The 16425-nt window shown below is 45.4% G+C and overlaps 1 protein-coding gene across 1 annotated transcript in view; it reads right to left on the bottom strand.

Annotated features, from left to right (window-relative positions):
• The window catches only part of ENPP6 (ectonucleotide pyrophosphatase/phosphodiesterase 6), a 30244-nt gene extending 26722 nt beyond the window's left edge, over positions 1–3522 (bottom strand). The window contains exon 1 of the mRNA XM_029959430.1: positions 3258–3522. Coding sequence (XP_029815290.1) covers positions 3258–3522 — 265 coding nt within the window. The remainder of the gene's footprint in view (positions 1–3257) is intronic.
• Between the last annotated feature and the right edge of the window lie 12903 nt (positions 3523–16425).

The following is a 16425-nucleotide window of genomic DNA, read 5'->3' as shown; positions in this document are numbered from 1 at the left end:
TCGCCCTGCAGCACTGCATGACCACGGGCAAGTCACCTCCCTCCCTTGCTTCCCTTCCAATATTTATCCTAATTGTTTACCCAGGTTGGGCCCTATTCATCCCGCTGCATCGACGCTTCACCAAGCACCTTGCCTCAGCAAAACCGGGTGTGCTTCTCATTAGCATACACTAAGTATTTGCTTTTAGATACAGGGCTTTTGGTCAACAGTTACAGTTGCATCTATTTGGTTATAGCTTTGAAAATCTGAGTACGCTTGCCATTTCCCACGAATGTTAAATTCAGTAAGGCTGCCCTCTTGAAATCACTGGTAAAATAAAATATAATGACTTGAAGATCCTGCAGATAATTGGGCAGCTGTGCTGCGTGCCATTGCTTGCTAGTTGCCCATTCCAGAGGAAAGCTGTGCTCTGGCAGGGCTGAAGTGTGCAGTTTGGCATCTGCACTCAGAGGTAGAGGGACGAATGCTACCGAGGCTGCTGACATCCATAACCTCTGCCTGCAGGTCTGGGCAGAAGCAAGAGGTGAGTTCATGCTTGAGGAGACTGACCTGTCCCAAGAGTGATGATATTTGAGGAGCAGAGTCCACTGTCCTCCTCCAAAGCCACCAAAATGAGGAAGAGCTTCACTCAGTATCAACTAAACTTTTCCAGAGTCACAGATGTGGGGTAAGGGCAGTAGGCAGAAAGGAGAGGCCTCGTTCACAAGAATGAATAAAGGCAAGACAGACATGCCATCTGCAGCATTTTCATGCACACACTGTCCTAGACCTGGCAGCCATGCACACTCCTTAATTTAAAGGCCTTGCAAATGAGCAGAGAAAAAAGGGACAGGAGTATTTACAAAAACAAAACAAAAAAAAAAAAGGTGGGATATAATGAACAAGCTAGGGGTAGAAATGTGCTAGTGGGGCCAGAAATATCTTAAGCTGACTTAGCTGCAAGAAGCCAATACACTTTGAAGCCACATTCACAAATGTTAAGTGCAACATTTTGGAGGTTGTAATGTGAATTTCTTAACAGCTCATGAAGCAGCAATGTAGGACAAGATATGAAGAATAGTTTGTCCCTAATTTCCCAGATGAAATTATGGCAGCATTCAACTTCTAGACATCCCAGTCACAAATGCAAACAAAACCAGTTACAGTTGTGTCTCTCCCCAGCAGAGGAGATGCATAGCTGGTGTAACGCAGTGCAAGCTTTCCCATGCTCATACAGCAGCAACAGGGAGATGGCAGTTTGCCAGGCCCTAAGCAGGTCACTACGGCATGATGCTCATGTCACCCTGTCATGCTGCATTTTCTCCAAAAGCTGTCCCAACTTTGTAAACAGAACAGGCACAGACTGGACACTGCTTAACACTACATCTGCTGTGTGCCCCAAAATCCCAGCCCAACCTCTCCTTTCTGTGGAGACAGCACCATGGCCCCAAAGGGTAAGAACAGTGCAACCATGGGACTTACCCTGCTGTCATGCCCGGACAGAACCGTGGGGTCCACTAACACCCTGAGGGCTCAAGGGCACTCTTGGGCCTTCCCTTGGGCATGTTTATTACCTAAACTTTGTCCTCTGTTGGTTCCTGGCCTATTTAATGCTACTGTGGCTCACATGATAGGAAGGTGAATTGCTATGTGCAATGAAGTTATATTTGCATTGATATCCTCATCATAAAGTCTGGAAGACTTGCAAGAAGACTTAAAGCTGATCGCACAGATTATCTCATTGCTTCAGGCTGAGGTGTAGAACTCTAGCACCTTAAAAATGTGAAGTCTACTAGTGGTATTTCATTACCTAAAACAAAACTCCTTTTTGAGCACAAAGTAGGATGTTTTCAAAGCTCCTCAAAAGACTGATTAGAGACTGCACTCTATTCATACACACTTAAAAGGAGAGATGACTAAATGTGGTAAGGAGTGAAATGTGTCACTCACTTTCCCTCTTCTCTTTAACAGCTCCATCCAAAGACTTTTTTGCACCCATGAAGTGTTAGGCTGGTTTGCCTATGTACACCTAAAGAACATGGTCTGGAGTGGAACAACACCTCTATTTTCAGTCACAACATTTATTCTGCATACATATATTTGCACCAAGTCATGAAAGAAAAAAAAAAAGCCAAAAACTTGTGGTGGTTTTGCACTCTTTTCTGTTCAGAGATGAGCAAGAGAAAGGTGTTTCTCTTGAGAGAAAGGCAGGAAGGGGTTAAGCATCTCTAAAACTAGCTGGGCACAACTGATGTCAGATATCTGTTTTACAACGGCATCTATTTGCTTTCCCAGCAAGCAGTATATGGATCACTGGGCACTGCATTGTTCCAAGGATAGTGGAAGATGCCACATATCTTAGGAGAGGATAGATTTTCTCACTCCTCCTTATTAGGTAGAAGTTCTTGTTTGTTAAATAACTCCAGAGTAGAATCCAATCAGAAACTCCAGAAAAAAATTGTTTTTAATTTTTTTCATTTAACTGTTGTTTCCTGCGTGTCTGTCTCTGATGAAATTAGCCCAGCTGTACTCTGTGCAGCTTCCTTGTGTCACTGTAATCATGTAATCATGTGTTCTCCACTTAAAAGCAAATCAGCATCATGAAAACTATAACTGTGCTCTCAATTTTCTGAAAGCCCCTCCTGGGCATTCAGAAAAACTGCAGGGGAGCAAAAGCAAAAATCCTTAATGTTTTTCTATTTGGGTATTTCAGATTATTACAGATATGATGACTTAGCGCAAAGTTAAGACAGGGACCTGTGAAAAGAAAGTCTACTAAGTTTAAACAGAAATGTAATGCTGAACTTCCCAAAACAGACCTACTGACTGGGACTCAGTTCTTCTTGTAGGCACACTGAGTTTACACACATTTTTATCAACTGAAAAGTCCCTGAGCAGGCTCTGTATTCATTTTCCATGCATTTCCCACTTATTTTTATGTTCTATATATATGCAGTAGCCCCCACCAGTGCTCCCACCAGGAAACTCCAGCTGGCCGTGCTGCTGCAGTGGCAGCAGATAGGGACCCAGCAACACCGTGGATTAGCAGAGAGGAACTTCAAAAATCAGCTCCAAGCGGCATTTCCAAGTTTGGGGCAGGTTTCAGAAAAGCAATACTGGGCTGTAATGCCACAGTGCTTTTAATCTCCCAGCTAAAAGCACGACTTGTGGCGTTTTTACATCTTTGGAGGAAAAAGTCACAGGGAGCTGCCCTCCACTTCGGCACAGGGAGCTGGCAGCTCCGAGGAGCATCACAGCACAGAAATCCAAGCACTCACCCGTCATCAGCGTGTAGTAATTTGGGTAGGAGAGGCTGGGGAAGTCTGGGGTCATGTAATCCACCTTCACCCCCATGTTCACAATGTCCCGAAAGCCCGGCAGACCCTCCAGCTCGCTGTCATCGATGTAGTCGAAGCGAAAGCCGTCGAGCAAGAATACCAGGAGCTTGCGGTGGGCCGAGGGGGCGGCGGGAAGCGGCAGGAGCGGCGGGAAGCGGCAGGAGGGCGGCGAGGGCAGGAGCGCGAGGAGGCTGTGGCTCCCCATGGCAGGCAGCGGAGAGGGATCTGCGGCAGCTCCGGGGCTGGACCTGGCACTGCTGTCCCTGTCCCGCTTCCAGCGCCCGTGTTAAAGCTACAGCGCTGCCCCGCGCCGCGGGCGTGGGAGGTCACAGAGTAATTGCAAGCAGATGATTAACCTCGAGCTGAGCGAAGAGCTCGATACTTCCCAGCTGCAGGAAAAAATGCTTCGCAAGGAGGGGGAAAACACAGGCACAAAAGTAACTGGAGGCTCTCGGGACACTGGGCTGACACACCCGAGGAAGGCGAGCGAGGGCACATTGCCCGTGACCCTGGCGAGGAGGGGCCGCGGCGCCCGGCCACCCTGCCAGCGCTGCCGGCACAGAGTGGAGTCCGCTCCACGGACACACAGCTCCGCTTCGGGGCTGCGGCTTGCGGAGGTCTCACAGAGAGGGGATGCTTTCTTTAAAAGAGAGCGTTACTTCTCCAGAAACGTGAACGTGCGCACGCTTCTCCTATCTCCGGCAGTGGCTTGGGGTAGAAAGGCTGAGATTAAGACAAAACATCTCTCCAGTTGGGAAGTGCCGTATATGAGTTGAGGTCCAGTGTTTCAATGGCATGGCGGTACCGCAGAGCACCAGCTGAGCAAGCTCACCTCTACAAGGACGCGAGTCCCTGCGAAGGACCCTGTCCTCTCTGCTTCCTCTGTGCTGCACTGGGACTATTCCAGCTCCCGATGCACTAGTAGAAAAATGATGCATTTCTGGTTGTTGATATTATTTAGATATTAAATGCTGGATGGTGCCCAATTTCATATTAAAAATGAAAACCTGTTCGCATTTTAGTCACAAGTCACTGTGAGGTTCTTCTCCTTCACAGGAACCTGACTATACCTCTAATGCAATGCCAACACCTGTTGTACGCCATAATTGCATATTAACTCACTAATGGATTTTGTTTTTCCCAAATAAAAGAATTTCATAGTATTCATAATGTTGTCTCACAGACTGTGGGAAATGCCCTTTGCAGATGTTTACACCTGGGGAAGGTTGCGATAGCTGGTCACCACCCCATTGTGGATGTCTGAACTTCTGTTTGCTCCTTCTAAAGCTCCCAGTTGCACATCCAGCATGTCCAGTTGCCTCTTACCAAACACCAGGCTGATGCAATCTCAGCAAGATGGCTTTCAGCCCCCTTTGCCCCAAACACTTACTCACCCCTGTGCAAACCCCCTCCTGTCCTGGCTTGCCTTTTGTACTATGCACTAGTGCCCATGAGCCAAAGCTGCTGCCTGCAGGTCTCTGCTCCCAGGATATGGCTGGAGAGGTGCTGTCCCTGCCCTTCTCCCATGGGGCTTCCAGCTCAAAAAAGAAGGTGCCCTGCCAAGGGAAGGTGTGCTGGGATTTTCTGTAGGAGAGAGTCATTCCAGGCAGGTGGAAGGGGATGAAGTGGGAGCTTGCAGCTGAGCAGAACTGCTCAGGCCCTTCAGCTGCCTGTGCTTGTGTTAATTTTCTCAGTAAAATTCCTCACACTTCTCTTCCAGTGGACTATATTCATTCCGCATGGACATCTCCCTGTCTGTGACTCACCCAACCACTCTTTTCTTCCCTTATTTTTTTTTCTACTCCCATTTTGGAGCCCAGCACTTGGGACATACCCTCACACAAGAGTTACACCTGAGACAAGGACTTGGAGCATTTCTAAGCTCCAGCCCAAGGATCTTTAGAGCAACATAGGGAACTAGCCCCTCAGGGCTTTATCCCTCTTCACATAGCATTTATTTTTGAAGCCTTGCATTGCTAGCTATCATCATCTTGACAACTTTAATTCTATGTTTTGACTTTTCTTATCTTGCTTGGCTTTAGTTCACGTATTTTCTCACAGTGCAGCAGCAATTTTCTCAGCAAAACCAACCCACAGCCATGCTGCACCTCGTGTCAGAGACAGCTGAGCCCTGGGGCCATCCGTAAAGCTCCATGCCTGGAAGGACATCTGGACTGTGGTCCCCAGTCTGCTGGGATGATAACAGGTCCTGGTGCCTTGAGCAGACATTGCCTGGGAGAGCCAGGCGGTACTGGCATGCTCTAGCCTGAACTTTGAAGGAAAACACTCAAGTCCTGCCACATGAGGGAAGGCCACAAGGCTGCGTGACCCAGGCAGCCGGTCTGTGTTCCGAGGGCGTCCCAGCCTGTGCAAGGCTGCTATTGCCCTGCAAACAGGGGATGAGGCTGCAGCTGCACGCCGGGCTGCTGGGCGACGTGACAGCCTGGGCAGTGGTGTGGGCAGCTGCCTGCTTGAGGGACAGCACGTGCTGTGTGTCACACCTCTGCAGAGTCACCACTTTGCTCGGCTATCTCCAGACTCAGCCAGGTCTCAGCTGAGGATCTGCCACTTCATCCGCCTCCCGAAGGGAGTATGCACGTCCTCCTCCTGCTGCTCCTCTCTGGACTTGAAGAATGGGACATGGCCCTGCAGAATCTGTGCTCAGAGACAGCACTTCTACCAGTGCTTACAGTGGATTTTCACTAAAGCAAAAAATGTATGTTATGGGCTTGGAGCTACCTGTAATGTCATGTCTTGGTCAAGCCACTGTGGAAATTTTTATGTCCGTACTTATGTTGAATGAATTCAGAAACATGTCCAAAAACGTGGAGAGAAATATTATGGTAGACCTCTTGGCAAACCCATGAGGACATTCACATTGATGGCTTGTCTTGTCCTTTAATGGGTGGCTTCTGGGCTTACCAGCAGGGCTCAGCAGAAACGACAGCTGCTGCCCATGAAGGAATGGGATAATAAAGGAGAGACAATAAAGTGTCCAAAATGGACTCCCACCTTGAAAAGATGACCAGTTGATTGAGGTGGTTAGGCCAAGAAGTCAGGCTTCCATCATGAGATGGTACAAAATATATGTCTTCTTAACATTTCATGGCATTAGGAAATAATGCCTTCCTTTCAAAAGGGTTGCAATCTTCTAGCTCTCTCCTAGGAGAAAGCTCTACCTGAAATGGCACAGTGACATGAGGGACAATTGGTGCAAGGTACCAGAGCTCAAGGTCTGCTTTAAGAATTGGAGGTTCACAGGTTTCCACTCAACAAATAACAGAAGGATGAGGCCTGAGAGGGGTTAAAGGACTAGAGATCCAAGTAACCATGACACTGTATAATACCAACTTGTGTTTTGACAGACAATCCCCCTGAAGAGTGGGACTGGAGCCAAACAGTCTAGCTTGGCAGAGACAGACCCTAGCAATATATTTCATCCCTGCCAAGCAATGTTGATTTGCTTTGGTTCACATTCATTTGTAAGCACCCTGTCTGCACAAAGCCCCAGATGGCCGTGGGGACTCCAGCACAACAATATTTTGATACAAATGCTCTTACAAAAGCTATCAGAGCTTGAGCTGGTGTCCAGTGACAACAGTCCTCACTAGTTAGTTGTTAGACTGGCTTTAGAAAGAAGTATGCATAAAGGAAAGAAAATCCTTCAGTTCAATTTGTACATGAGAAGACACCCCATTGATCCAAAATTTGTTTGAGAAAAGATCCTCAACCACTTAGATTGCTCAAGAATTCCTCTTGGCAAAAACTGCCTCCAGTGTCCTTGAATCTTTTTTTCCCCCTGGTTCTACAGAATTCACAAGTGCAGCATGAGAAATGAAAGAAAATTCTCTGGGCTCACACTGACAGTTCAGTCTGGCTTGTCAGATGTACCAGCCTTCCCAGCAGTGCAACTCTACCTGTGCCCTTAGGTCCAGAAGCACATGGAAGAACAAGAGCTGCTAAAAGTAAAACATGGTTTCCCTTTACCCAATGAACTAGAAAATCTAAAAGGGAAACTTGTCCTTCTTTCTCTCCTGAAAGAAAGATAAGAAGTCATAACATGACTCGTCAGTTTGTAATTCCTTTTCAGTTCCTGTTCTCCTTCACACACAATAATAGTTGAACACTTTGGCCAACACAGCCTGACTTCTCATTAGAGAAAACAGCAGGCCACCTCCAGACATAAAAGCCTTGAGCTGCTTGCATTCCTTTGAAGAAGAGGAAGAGGATTTCTGCCAGTGTAGTTTTAACTCTGTTGGACTAAGGTCCTTCTTCCTCTTCTCCCCGCCAAACCCAAGATAAAAAAGACACAGGCGGAACCAGCCCCTCTGCTGACTTTCACAGAAAACCTCTGGCAATATGTGTATCTGCTTTCTGAACTGACAGAAGGTCTTACCTTGGTAGAAGTCATTGGCTGCAGGAGTTTAGTATCAGTTTCTTTGCTCCTGCACTGTGCATTCTCACCAATGCTTCTGCGTGGAGGTCTGCTTTAGGCAAGGCATCTGCTGCTCCTTCAGGTCTTCTTGGTTGATATTTTGTGCCAAATCAGTTATTTCTGTTGTGTGCAGTAGTTCAATCATGAAGAATTCAAGACAAAGGAAATAGGTTGCTCTTGCTGTCAGTCATGAACAGATGTCTATGATAAAGTCACACGCTTGTTAGCTACAGAGAATTTCAAGCATTTCAAAGCTAGAAACTGCAGCTTTCTTGGAGAAAAGAAGTGATCTCTCAGTGTTTCTCCAAAAAAGAAGGCACAGTTTACCTCTACCCTACCCAGCTGGTATAAGACTTGCCTTACTGTAAACATTCACATGCTGGATAATGAGTACCTCAAGGTGGGACAGTGACCACACTGACTGAGAGCCAGGGGCTGTTTAATGTTCTTTGAAGTGTCTCAGTTCAGGCAATTGTGTTGTTTAGAGAACAGCTCTCCAAATCTTACTCCATCCTTCACTTCAATAGTCATGAGTCATATCAAAGCTTTTCTAGTTGAGGAATATCTATTGGAGATGAAGAAACTTAATGAACTAGTACAGACCCCTAAAGGGCTCCCTGTTTCCTTGCAAGAAGCTGCATGGGCTTAGTGCATCATTGTCAGCACTGGCCTGTGAATGCTCCCTGACAACGTCCACACTGGTGAACAGGCTGTGCTTTCATTAAACGAAACTAGAATGAACAAAGAAGGTGGCTTTTCACACCATAGCACCATTCAGGTGTGCAAGGCCTTATCCCTGGAGACCCTGACTGTTAAAAGCATAAGTGGGACAAATTCACAGTGAAAAAAGTGCACCCAGGGCTGCTAAACACAAAGAGCACTGGCTCCAGCCATCCTAGAACTTTTTGTTCTTACAGAGGGTGAACAGGAATATTTATTCAGTGGGAAAACCTTTTAAGTGTTTTGTTTAGTACCTCTCTTAACCCAGCTGTTATAGGATCACTACCAAGACCTCCAAGAGCATATTCTCTTGATGGTTTTTCTTGAGCAGTATTGCAGCTCATTCCCCCTTGCTTCACACAGGTATCTGAACTGCTGCAGTGGACGTTCATAGCAAAAATGAGAAGGGTTGGGGGGACAGCAGCAGGGGGGACATGTCTCCAGAGGGACTGAACACAGTCAGTACTGCCATATATCAGCCAGCTGCTGCTGCCCAGCAGGAGAGGCTGCACATCTGCAGAGCTGAGGTGGGAAAGAGGCTGCAAACATCACGTCGAATAAACCCTCAAAAGAGGCCCCTAAGGAAAAGCATGTTTCATATAGCTATAGTGTGTGTTGGAATAACAGTTTTAAGCTGAACCCTGCAGAGCCTTGGAGGTTTATGAATTACTTCCTACTGGTTGTGAAGGCAATTAAGAAATAAACATATCACCAGTGGGCTTAAACTCACTATGCAGGGAACCTCTGCCGCTGAAAGATATGTAGGAGCTCAGGTCACTGAGAAACACTGGGAAGCCTGCACCAGCTGATGGCTTCAAGTGATAGAAGACCACCTCCTTCCTCACCCTGTGGTGTGCCAGCCTGAGCACAGGACAGTATGGCTCAAGGGTATTATTATCTTGAATTGAAACCAGTCTTCACCCCTTCCAAAGGATTTGAGTTTTGCTTGGATATCAACCCATTTCCACCACCAGTACTTCCCCAACATTTCTAACTCATGTCCCTGGAACGTTATTACTTAACTAGCACTAGACCTTGCTTGCCTAAATGCCGGTGTCATGTGGTGCAGGAGTTTTTACCTCATTGAGGAAACCTTGGGCAATGCATTTCTCTGTCAAAACCACCAAGTCAAAGCTGCTAGATAGCTAACCCAGATAGTCCTAAGTACCTGGATACTGCATTTTCTGCTTCACCCATGCTGTATGGTCATTTCCCTGTATGGTAGGCGACCGTGGTGAAGGATTTTACTGCTATTCTAGAAAGAGAGGTCAATGTGCAATGATGTGGGTGGGGATGGAAACTTGACAAGCTAAGTAGGTTGATCAAGTTGATTTATTTAGTACAAAAAATAAAACTATAATCAGACAAATAAAGTAGGTGTTACTGATCCTGCTGTGCTATGACACTAACATGTTCCTCAGGACTTGAACTCAACACATCTATTCATAAGCCAGTGGCTCCTCCAAGAAAATAATAGGGTATTCTGCATGTCCACAGCTGCCTTGCACAGCAGTTCCTGCCAGTTTATGACCTTGCTTGAGCAGAAGCCTTAAAAGTGAAAGTAGGAGCTTAAAATCTGACAATCTCACACAATCTTACATCTCACAGCTAGCCAAATGTAGACCTATTTAAGCAAAGTATTTAGATTTCAGATTTTCCCATTAACTGAGGGGTAATTTGAGAGACTGAAATATCTAGCAAATCAGTGCTCATGTGCAAACTTTCCAAAAATAAAATAATATTCTGTGTTTGATCTTTCTGCTAGACTTCTACATGGAGCACAAAAGAGACTTGAAATGTTAGCTTAAACTTAGTAAACATCCAAAGTAAACTATTCAGGGCTAGCATAAAATGTCATTTTAAAACCCCAAAATATCTGGCATTTGGCATCGTTTATAGCCTGGAGGTTATAGAGAGTTCGGCTTTAACTTCTGACATCAGTGCTTAAGAACTGTGGGAGCTGGGCTTGCATCATGACCTAACAAAGAAAAAGGCCTTTATTCTGACAGTAGTTATTTAAGCTAACCTGAGAATATTTATAATTAGGTGCCAGAAGCTGGCCTCTGACAGGCTGCCTGCAGTAAGCATGCCCTGTGTTGCAGAGTTTCCAAGTTGCTGCCTACTGTTGCCCTTGCTTTTTTTTCATGTACCGCTGCACATTGTTCATCTTGGCTTTCATATTTTTTATCTCATCAGTCCTGGATTTTAGTTACTATGTGTTATTCATCAGTAAGGCTATGCTGGACATTGAAATCCTCACCTGGAGGACACAGAATAAAGTCTCAGTTTTGCCCATCGTCCAGAAACAATGACCATCTGGTTTCCATCTCACTGACTACTGAGTCACCTCTGGAGAATTTTCTCCCACAGATAAGAGACAGCTGTATTACAACCCAACCCCTGCTTTGGGTAGAGAAATATTCACATATCTGTTTACCAGCTTTGGGTGTTTCTCCATCAGCAAGCTACAACTTCTCAAGCAAAGCCGTATCTGCATGAGATTTTCTTATAGGTAAAGTCCTATCCCTGTCTAAACACTGTTGGTGATGTCCTTCCCTATAGGAGAGCAGGGTCACATTAGCATCAGTATTACTTTCTCTCACTAGCTGTGTGCTCATTTTGGGAAATCCAAATATACTGCTTATGGCTGCAGCTGGTCTCAGTGATGGCAGGAGTCTTTTATCTGAGGACAGGAGGTAGGACAGGCCTCACCCTTAAGGGATCTGATCTGATTTTTCCATCTGGGTATTACACAGGTCTCTCTCTGAGACAAACCACCTCGATTTCTGTCCTCTTTATCTCTTACTGCAACTCAAAGCAGACTTCAGCAGGACTTTGGTGGCTTTAGTTTCCTCTCAATTCCCTATGCCACGTCTGCATGCTATTTCTAAATTACCTTGACTTTGTGGCTTTAGATTACTGCTCTTCTACACAGTACTGAGATTTATAATCACATCTTCCAGTTCCAGTAGTGGAGACAGCCTGTCATTTGATATCCTGCTCCTCTCTGTTCAAGCAGCTTATTGTACACTTGAGTGAAATCATACCTTTCTTTTCCCTGAAATATGCCCCAATGTGGAGGCTCCTCTAGTGCTGCGTAAAAATGCTCTTCCCTTAGTAGAGACATCTGAAGTCAACATGTTTTCAACCAACCTCACCTTTCCTAGAAAGCTGCACTTTGTGCTAAAAGAAGCTGGAAATCTTGAGAGCCCACACTCTCCTTTTCCCCTTGTTCTGTGAATGGCTCGGGGCTCAAGGGGCCATCTCCTGTCTGTGGAGAGACCTCACTGCCTCCAGCTGAGGGGATCCTGCTTGTGCTGCTGTTTGCACATCTTCTGGTGGCATAGCTTTCCCTCTAGCCCAGATCAGCCCATCTGGGTGTCGGCAAACAAGCAAAGGGGGGGCGTGTGTAAAGCCTATCTGTACTTGTATGCTGATGTCCCTTTTGCCTCAGTGGCCATTGCACTGTGCTGCTCCTGAGTGTTCCCTTTAACCAGTTAAAGGGAAGTTAAGGGTGTAAGTTAAGGATGTAAGTAGTTTTCTGGTTTTCTTTGAAAGTTTTGTCACAAGTAGTCATGGGTCCCCAACATTTTTTTGAGTGCAAATCTATTGGAAAAAATGGCTTCTTGTTTGTCACAGGTCAGGGCTGACAAGGACTGACTGACTGGGCTCTGGACTACATCCTGTTTGGCATGTCCCTGGCTGCCCCCCATGAAGAGGAGTGGAAAGCCCTACATTAGTAGAGCAGAGGCAGCTGATGGCCCTGAAGTGGAAAGCATGAGCTGTTTCTCCAGCCCAGTCCCTGGGGCAGCCTGACACCAACAAAACTCCCCACCCAATCTGTTTTAATAGCACATGGCTTGTATTTTCTATGTTTCCCCTCCTGACATTTTGCTGATGTGCTAATCCACTGTGTGGCATCAAAAAACCTCTGAGATTTCCTGCAGTGCTGTCAGCTGCTGTAACTGGACACCCTGTAATAACCTCCAGGGCCAATGGCCTGCTGCCTCCAGTTCCCAGCAAGGACTTATTTTCCTTGGCATGGCCAACACATGCAAAACCTTCTTCGGATGGTTTTTTGAAAGAGAAAATAGGTGGAAAAGTACTCATCTCTTTCAAGGAAGTTAGGAAATGATGGAGAACAACCTTATACCATGTAAGCACTGTGTGTAGTTGTCCAGCTTCCAGCACAGAGCTGTAAATCATCTCCTGAATGGCTGTCACAAGCACACCAGATCACCACAAAGAAGCTATTTTTCTTCCATCATGACTGCTCATTCAGGATACAACACCACTCCTAATGCATTTAACAGATACAAGAAACATTTGAAAATGGATATCTCTTTTTCCTTTTTTTTTTCCTTTCCAAGAAATAAGGTTAAGACTTTGTTTGCTCTGCTTGTTTGGAGTTTGGCTTATTTTGTTATACTTCTCCACAGCTGCAGTTTCCTCCAAATGTTGGAAATGGTTGCACCTGCTCAGAAACAACAGAGTCTCAGGGCAAACAAATATTTCCAGTACTGCAGGCAGGGATTTACAAGGTGCTTTAAGTGGGAATCTCAAACTGCATCAAAATGTTACTGCCTCCAGCCCGGCTGGACTGGAGAAGTATCAAAGTCCCCATACCTGGAGGTGAGGCCCAAATCCAGGAGATAATCTTCTGCCTGTGCCCACACACTCCCTATGCTCTGTGCACAGCACTGGAATTATCCACTCCCTTCCTTGGAGAAAAGAGTCACTGTGGCCAACACCAGCTTGGTTCTCCATGATGTGGTTTCTCCTCATCTGACATGCCAGCAGCTCACACTGCCCCTTGCCAGACACTGTGCCATTCCCCAGGCAGTTCCTTGTGCCCAGAATCTCCAGCATCCTTCATGACTCTGCCTTCATGGGAAGTTGGGAATGTGATTTCCAATATCTGTTCTCTTCCTGGAATTAGTATTGCACAGGGGTCAGGCACATCCCTTGGGAGTGCTGTGGGGTTGGGTATCACTCCCTGCTCAGTCAGCCCTTGCCCACAATAGCATTGCTGCCACGGTGGAATATGCCACAGGAGTAACCTACCAGTGGCAGATTAAACCAATAATTTCTAAAGATTAATTACAAGCATTTTATTTTAAATTGTATGACATGAGCATCTGTCAGGAAGCTACTAGATGAATAGTAATTAAAGATATATTGCATGAGGCATTAAATGTTTTCCTAGTGGTGGTACTTTGGGCACATCTGAAGCAAAAGATGAGAAACTGAAAGATAAAGGCTGCTCATACCCCAGTGTAGACCGTTTCCTTAGAAAACTCTCAGTAGGTGTGTCCCTCCCACAACAGCATTGCTGCCATCAGCCAAAAGGCAAGACTCAGAAATGCCCTGGAAGCAAGTCAGCATCTCCAAGCAGCCAAAACACTGAATGACTTCATTCATGGGATACCAATCAGAGGATCTTGGAAAAGCTCTTCTGACGAAGAGAAGAGAGGCATCAGTTACTGAACGAAGTTTCATTCTGGATAGCCATAAGGCAGAAACTCATGATTACACATCCAAATCTGTTGTGTTTTATGTGGCCCTTGTGCAACTGCTAGTATCCCTTTCCTCAAAACAAAAGCATTATATGGTTTTACAAAATATGAAACCACTAATGTCTTACAGCAATCACTTTAAAAGCATACATTGTAACAGAGAACTGGGTTTTATCTTCTCCTTTGGAGCCAACACATCAGATTTTGTAGTTGAGGTGTGCTCTCAGAGCAACCTCTTCTGCTGTGGTTTGCCTTGGCAGAGGCAGTGTTTGTCCAAGTGGGCACCTTCAGCAGCAGCAGCTGCATTAGGAATAAGGCTTTTGGAGGAAGACTAATTCTTCAAGTGCTATGATGGCCTTTGTATAATGGAAGAGGGTTATGAAACCCCAACCTCTTGCTATTAATCTTGATGTGTATTGTTTGTGCTATGTCAGACCATTTTCTCCCTAGAGGATCAACCATCACAGGAAGGTACCCCTTGGCACTGGGGCTGAGCCAGGAGGAGGTCCGTCACTAATGGATGCTTTCAGTAGCTGCAGGGGTTGGTGATGGGTTTGTTACTCTTCAGAGGTTTGTTTGCAGTGACTGTTTCTACATGCCAAGATCAACTCTTTGCTATTTTGGGTTTATGTTGGGGAGGGAGATTGCATGTGGTGTGATGGCAGCAATGTGGTCATGAAATAAAAGAGAGGGTCTCTATTGTGCATAAACAGTAGCCATAATTGCATATATGTATATATTTGAACACTGTATGAAGTAAAATATACTATAACTAAAACAATATGAAGGAATACTTTATCCTTAAGTGATTCAAAGTTTAATATAAAGTATCTCCATGTACTTTCTGGAATTCAAGTGTGTGTACAGAACAAATAGTTTCTTGTTGGGCAAGATGCCCTGCACCATCTGAACGTAAGTATGAATTCCCTGGTTGTCTGAAAAAAATATCTGATGGAAATCTGAAAAGAAAGACCACATTTTTAAAGGTTAAACAGCAACAGGAAACTTGCTGAGGAAACTTCAACGGCAGGATGTCTGCTTTGTTAGGATGGTAAGATCTGTTCCCTGACTCCATCTGGCCCTTTTAGCTAAGCCAGCTCCTGCATAAACACCACAGACTTTGACCAACAGCACCTAGGGAGCTCTCTTGCACAAGAGTCCCTCTCAGTTTTTTGTGGAAAGTACAGTACAAACACATTTTCCTCTTCCTTCACATATTTATAAGCCTGAAGTCTGTTTCTGCAGCTTTGGATAAAATGTCTGTTACAACTTTTTTTCTGCCTATGCCATGTGGATAGACCTAGGTTGAAAACAGAAAAACACAGATAAAAGATGACACAGGTGACAATTGTTCAGCCAGTGAACAACCAGAAGACTCCAGACCTCAAAATAATCATTGGAACAGGTACATAGACTGTTAGACTGTAAGGGTATAAAAGCCCAGGGATTCCTTTTTTTGGGGTCCCTCCCTGGAGCCATCCAGGTTGTACCACTCAATTATTTAATTTTTTTCCTGAAATCAGATGACTGACACTTTGCTGCAGGAAGGGAAGAGAAATTTCTTTAAGATTATTTAATTGTATTTTTGAGTGTTCTATTATTATGTTCCTTGCTAGTTAACAGAGCAAAGATACTTGTGGACTTATGGATCAGATCTCTCTAACCAAATTAGAAGAACTAAGCCAAAGAAATATCCTCTTCCTTCTTCCTTGCAGGTCACCGTTGACACGTTGGGAGAAATGAGTCAGCTGGTTTCTCCCGTCCATGTCGACACTAGATGTCAGCCCAAACACGCGAGTGTGTCTGCTCTGCTTCATGCTTCATGCAGACCCATGGAGGAGCTGCCTGGGTGAGACTTGGGCTATGCTGGCAATCTTCACCCCTGCACGGAGGGGAGTTGTTGCATTGCAATGGCAAGAGGGAAAAGGAAAGGTGGGTTCTCACATCTTTACATAAAGTCTCTTTTATAATAAACATGTATTTATACAAGCCAAAGGAGACATTTTATGGGATGAAAACTCTCACCCAAAGTTCCTACCCTCGTCCCAGATGTGCTGGAAGGGGATCAACACCTCATGTGGACTGTTAGCAGCAGCTTCCCTGCTCCCCACAGACAGCTTTTCAGGCAGGTGGAGGACCCTGCAAGGGAAGACTGACAGCTGCAGGGTTTTATTGCTATTAAAAGAGAAAGCCACTATGACTGCAGCCTTGAAGAAGCTATGAGCTGTGGGCTCTCCTGAGCTCAGACAATGGGGCAGAGCAGGTGCTTTCAGTTTTACAGTAAAGTGAAACCAGTGACAGGGAAACAGGACTCAGGAGAGTACTTTTTGCAGGAACTTTAAAGCTCCATTAGTGTTTTTCTCCTTTCAGCATTGTTGTCCCAGAGTGTTTAGCTCAGACACCAGTTACCAATGCTAGTGTCAACTGAAAACTCTGA

The sequence above is a fragment of the Manacus vitellinus genome, unplaced genomic scaffold, assembly GCF_001715985.3.
Source record: "Manacus vitellinus isolate BGI_N305 unplaced genomic scaffold, ASM171598v3 scaffold_0_pilon, whole genome shotgun sequence".
Taxonomy (NCBI): Eukaryota; Metazoa; Chordata; class Aves; order Passeriformes; family Pipridae; genus Manacus; species Manacus vitellinus.
The sequence above is the reverse complement of the archived record's forward strand: the minus strand, read 5'-3'. Positions and strand labels throughout refer to the sequence as shown.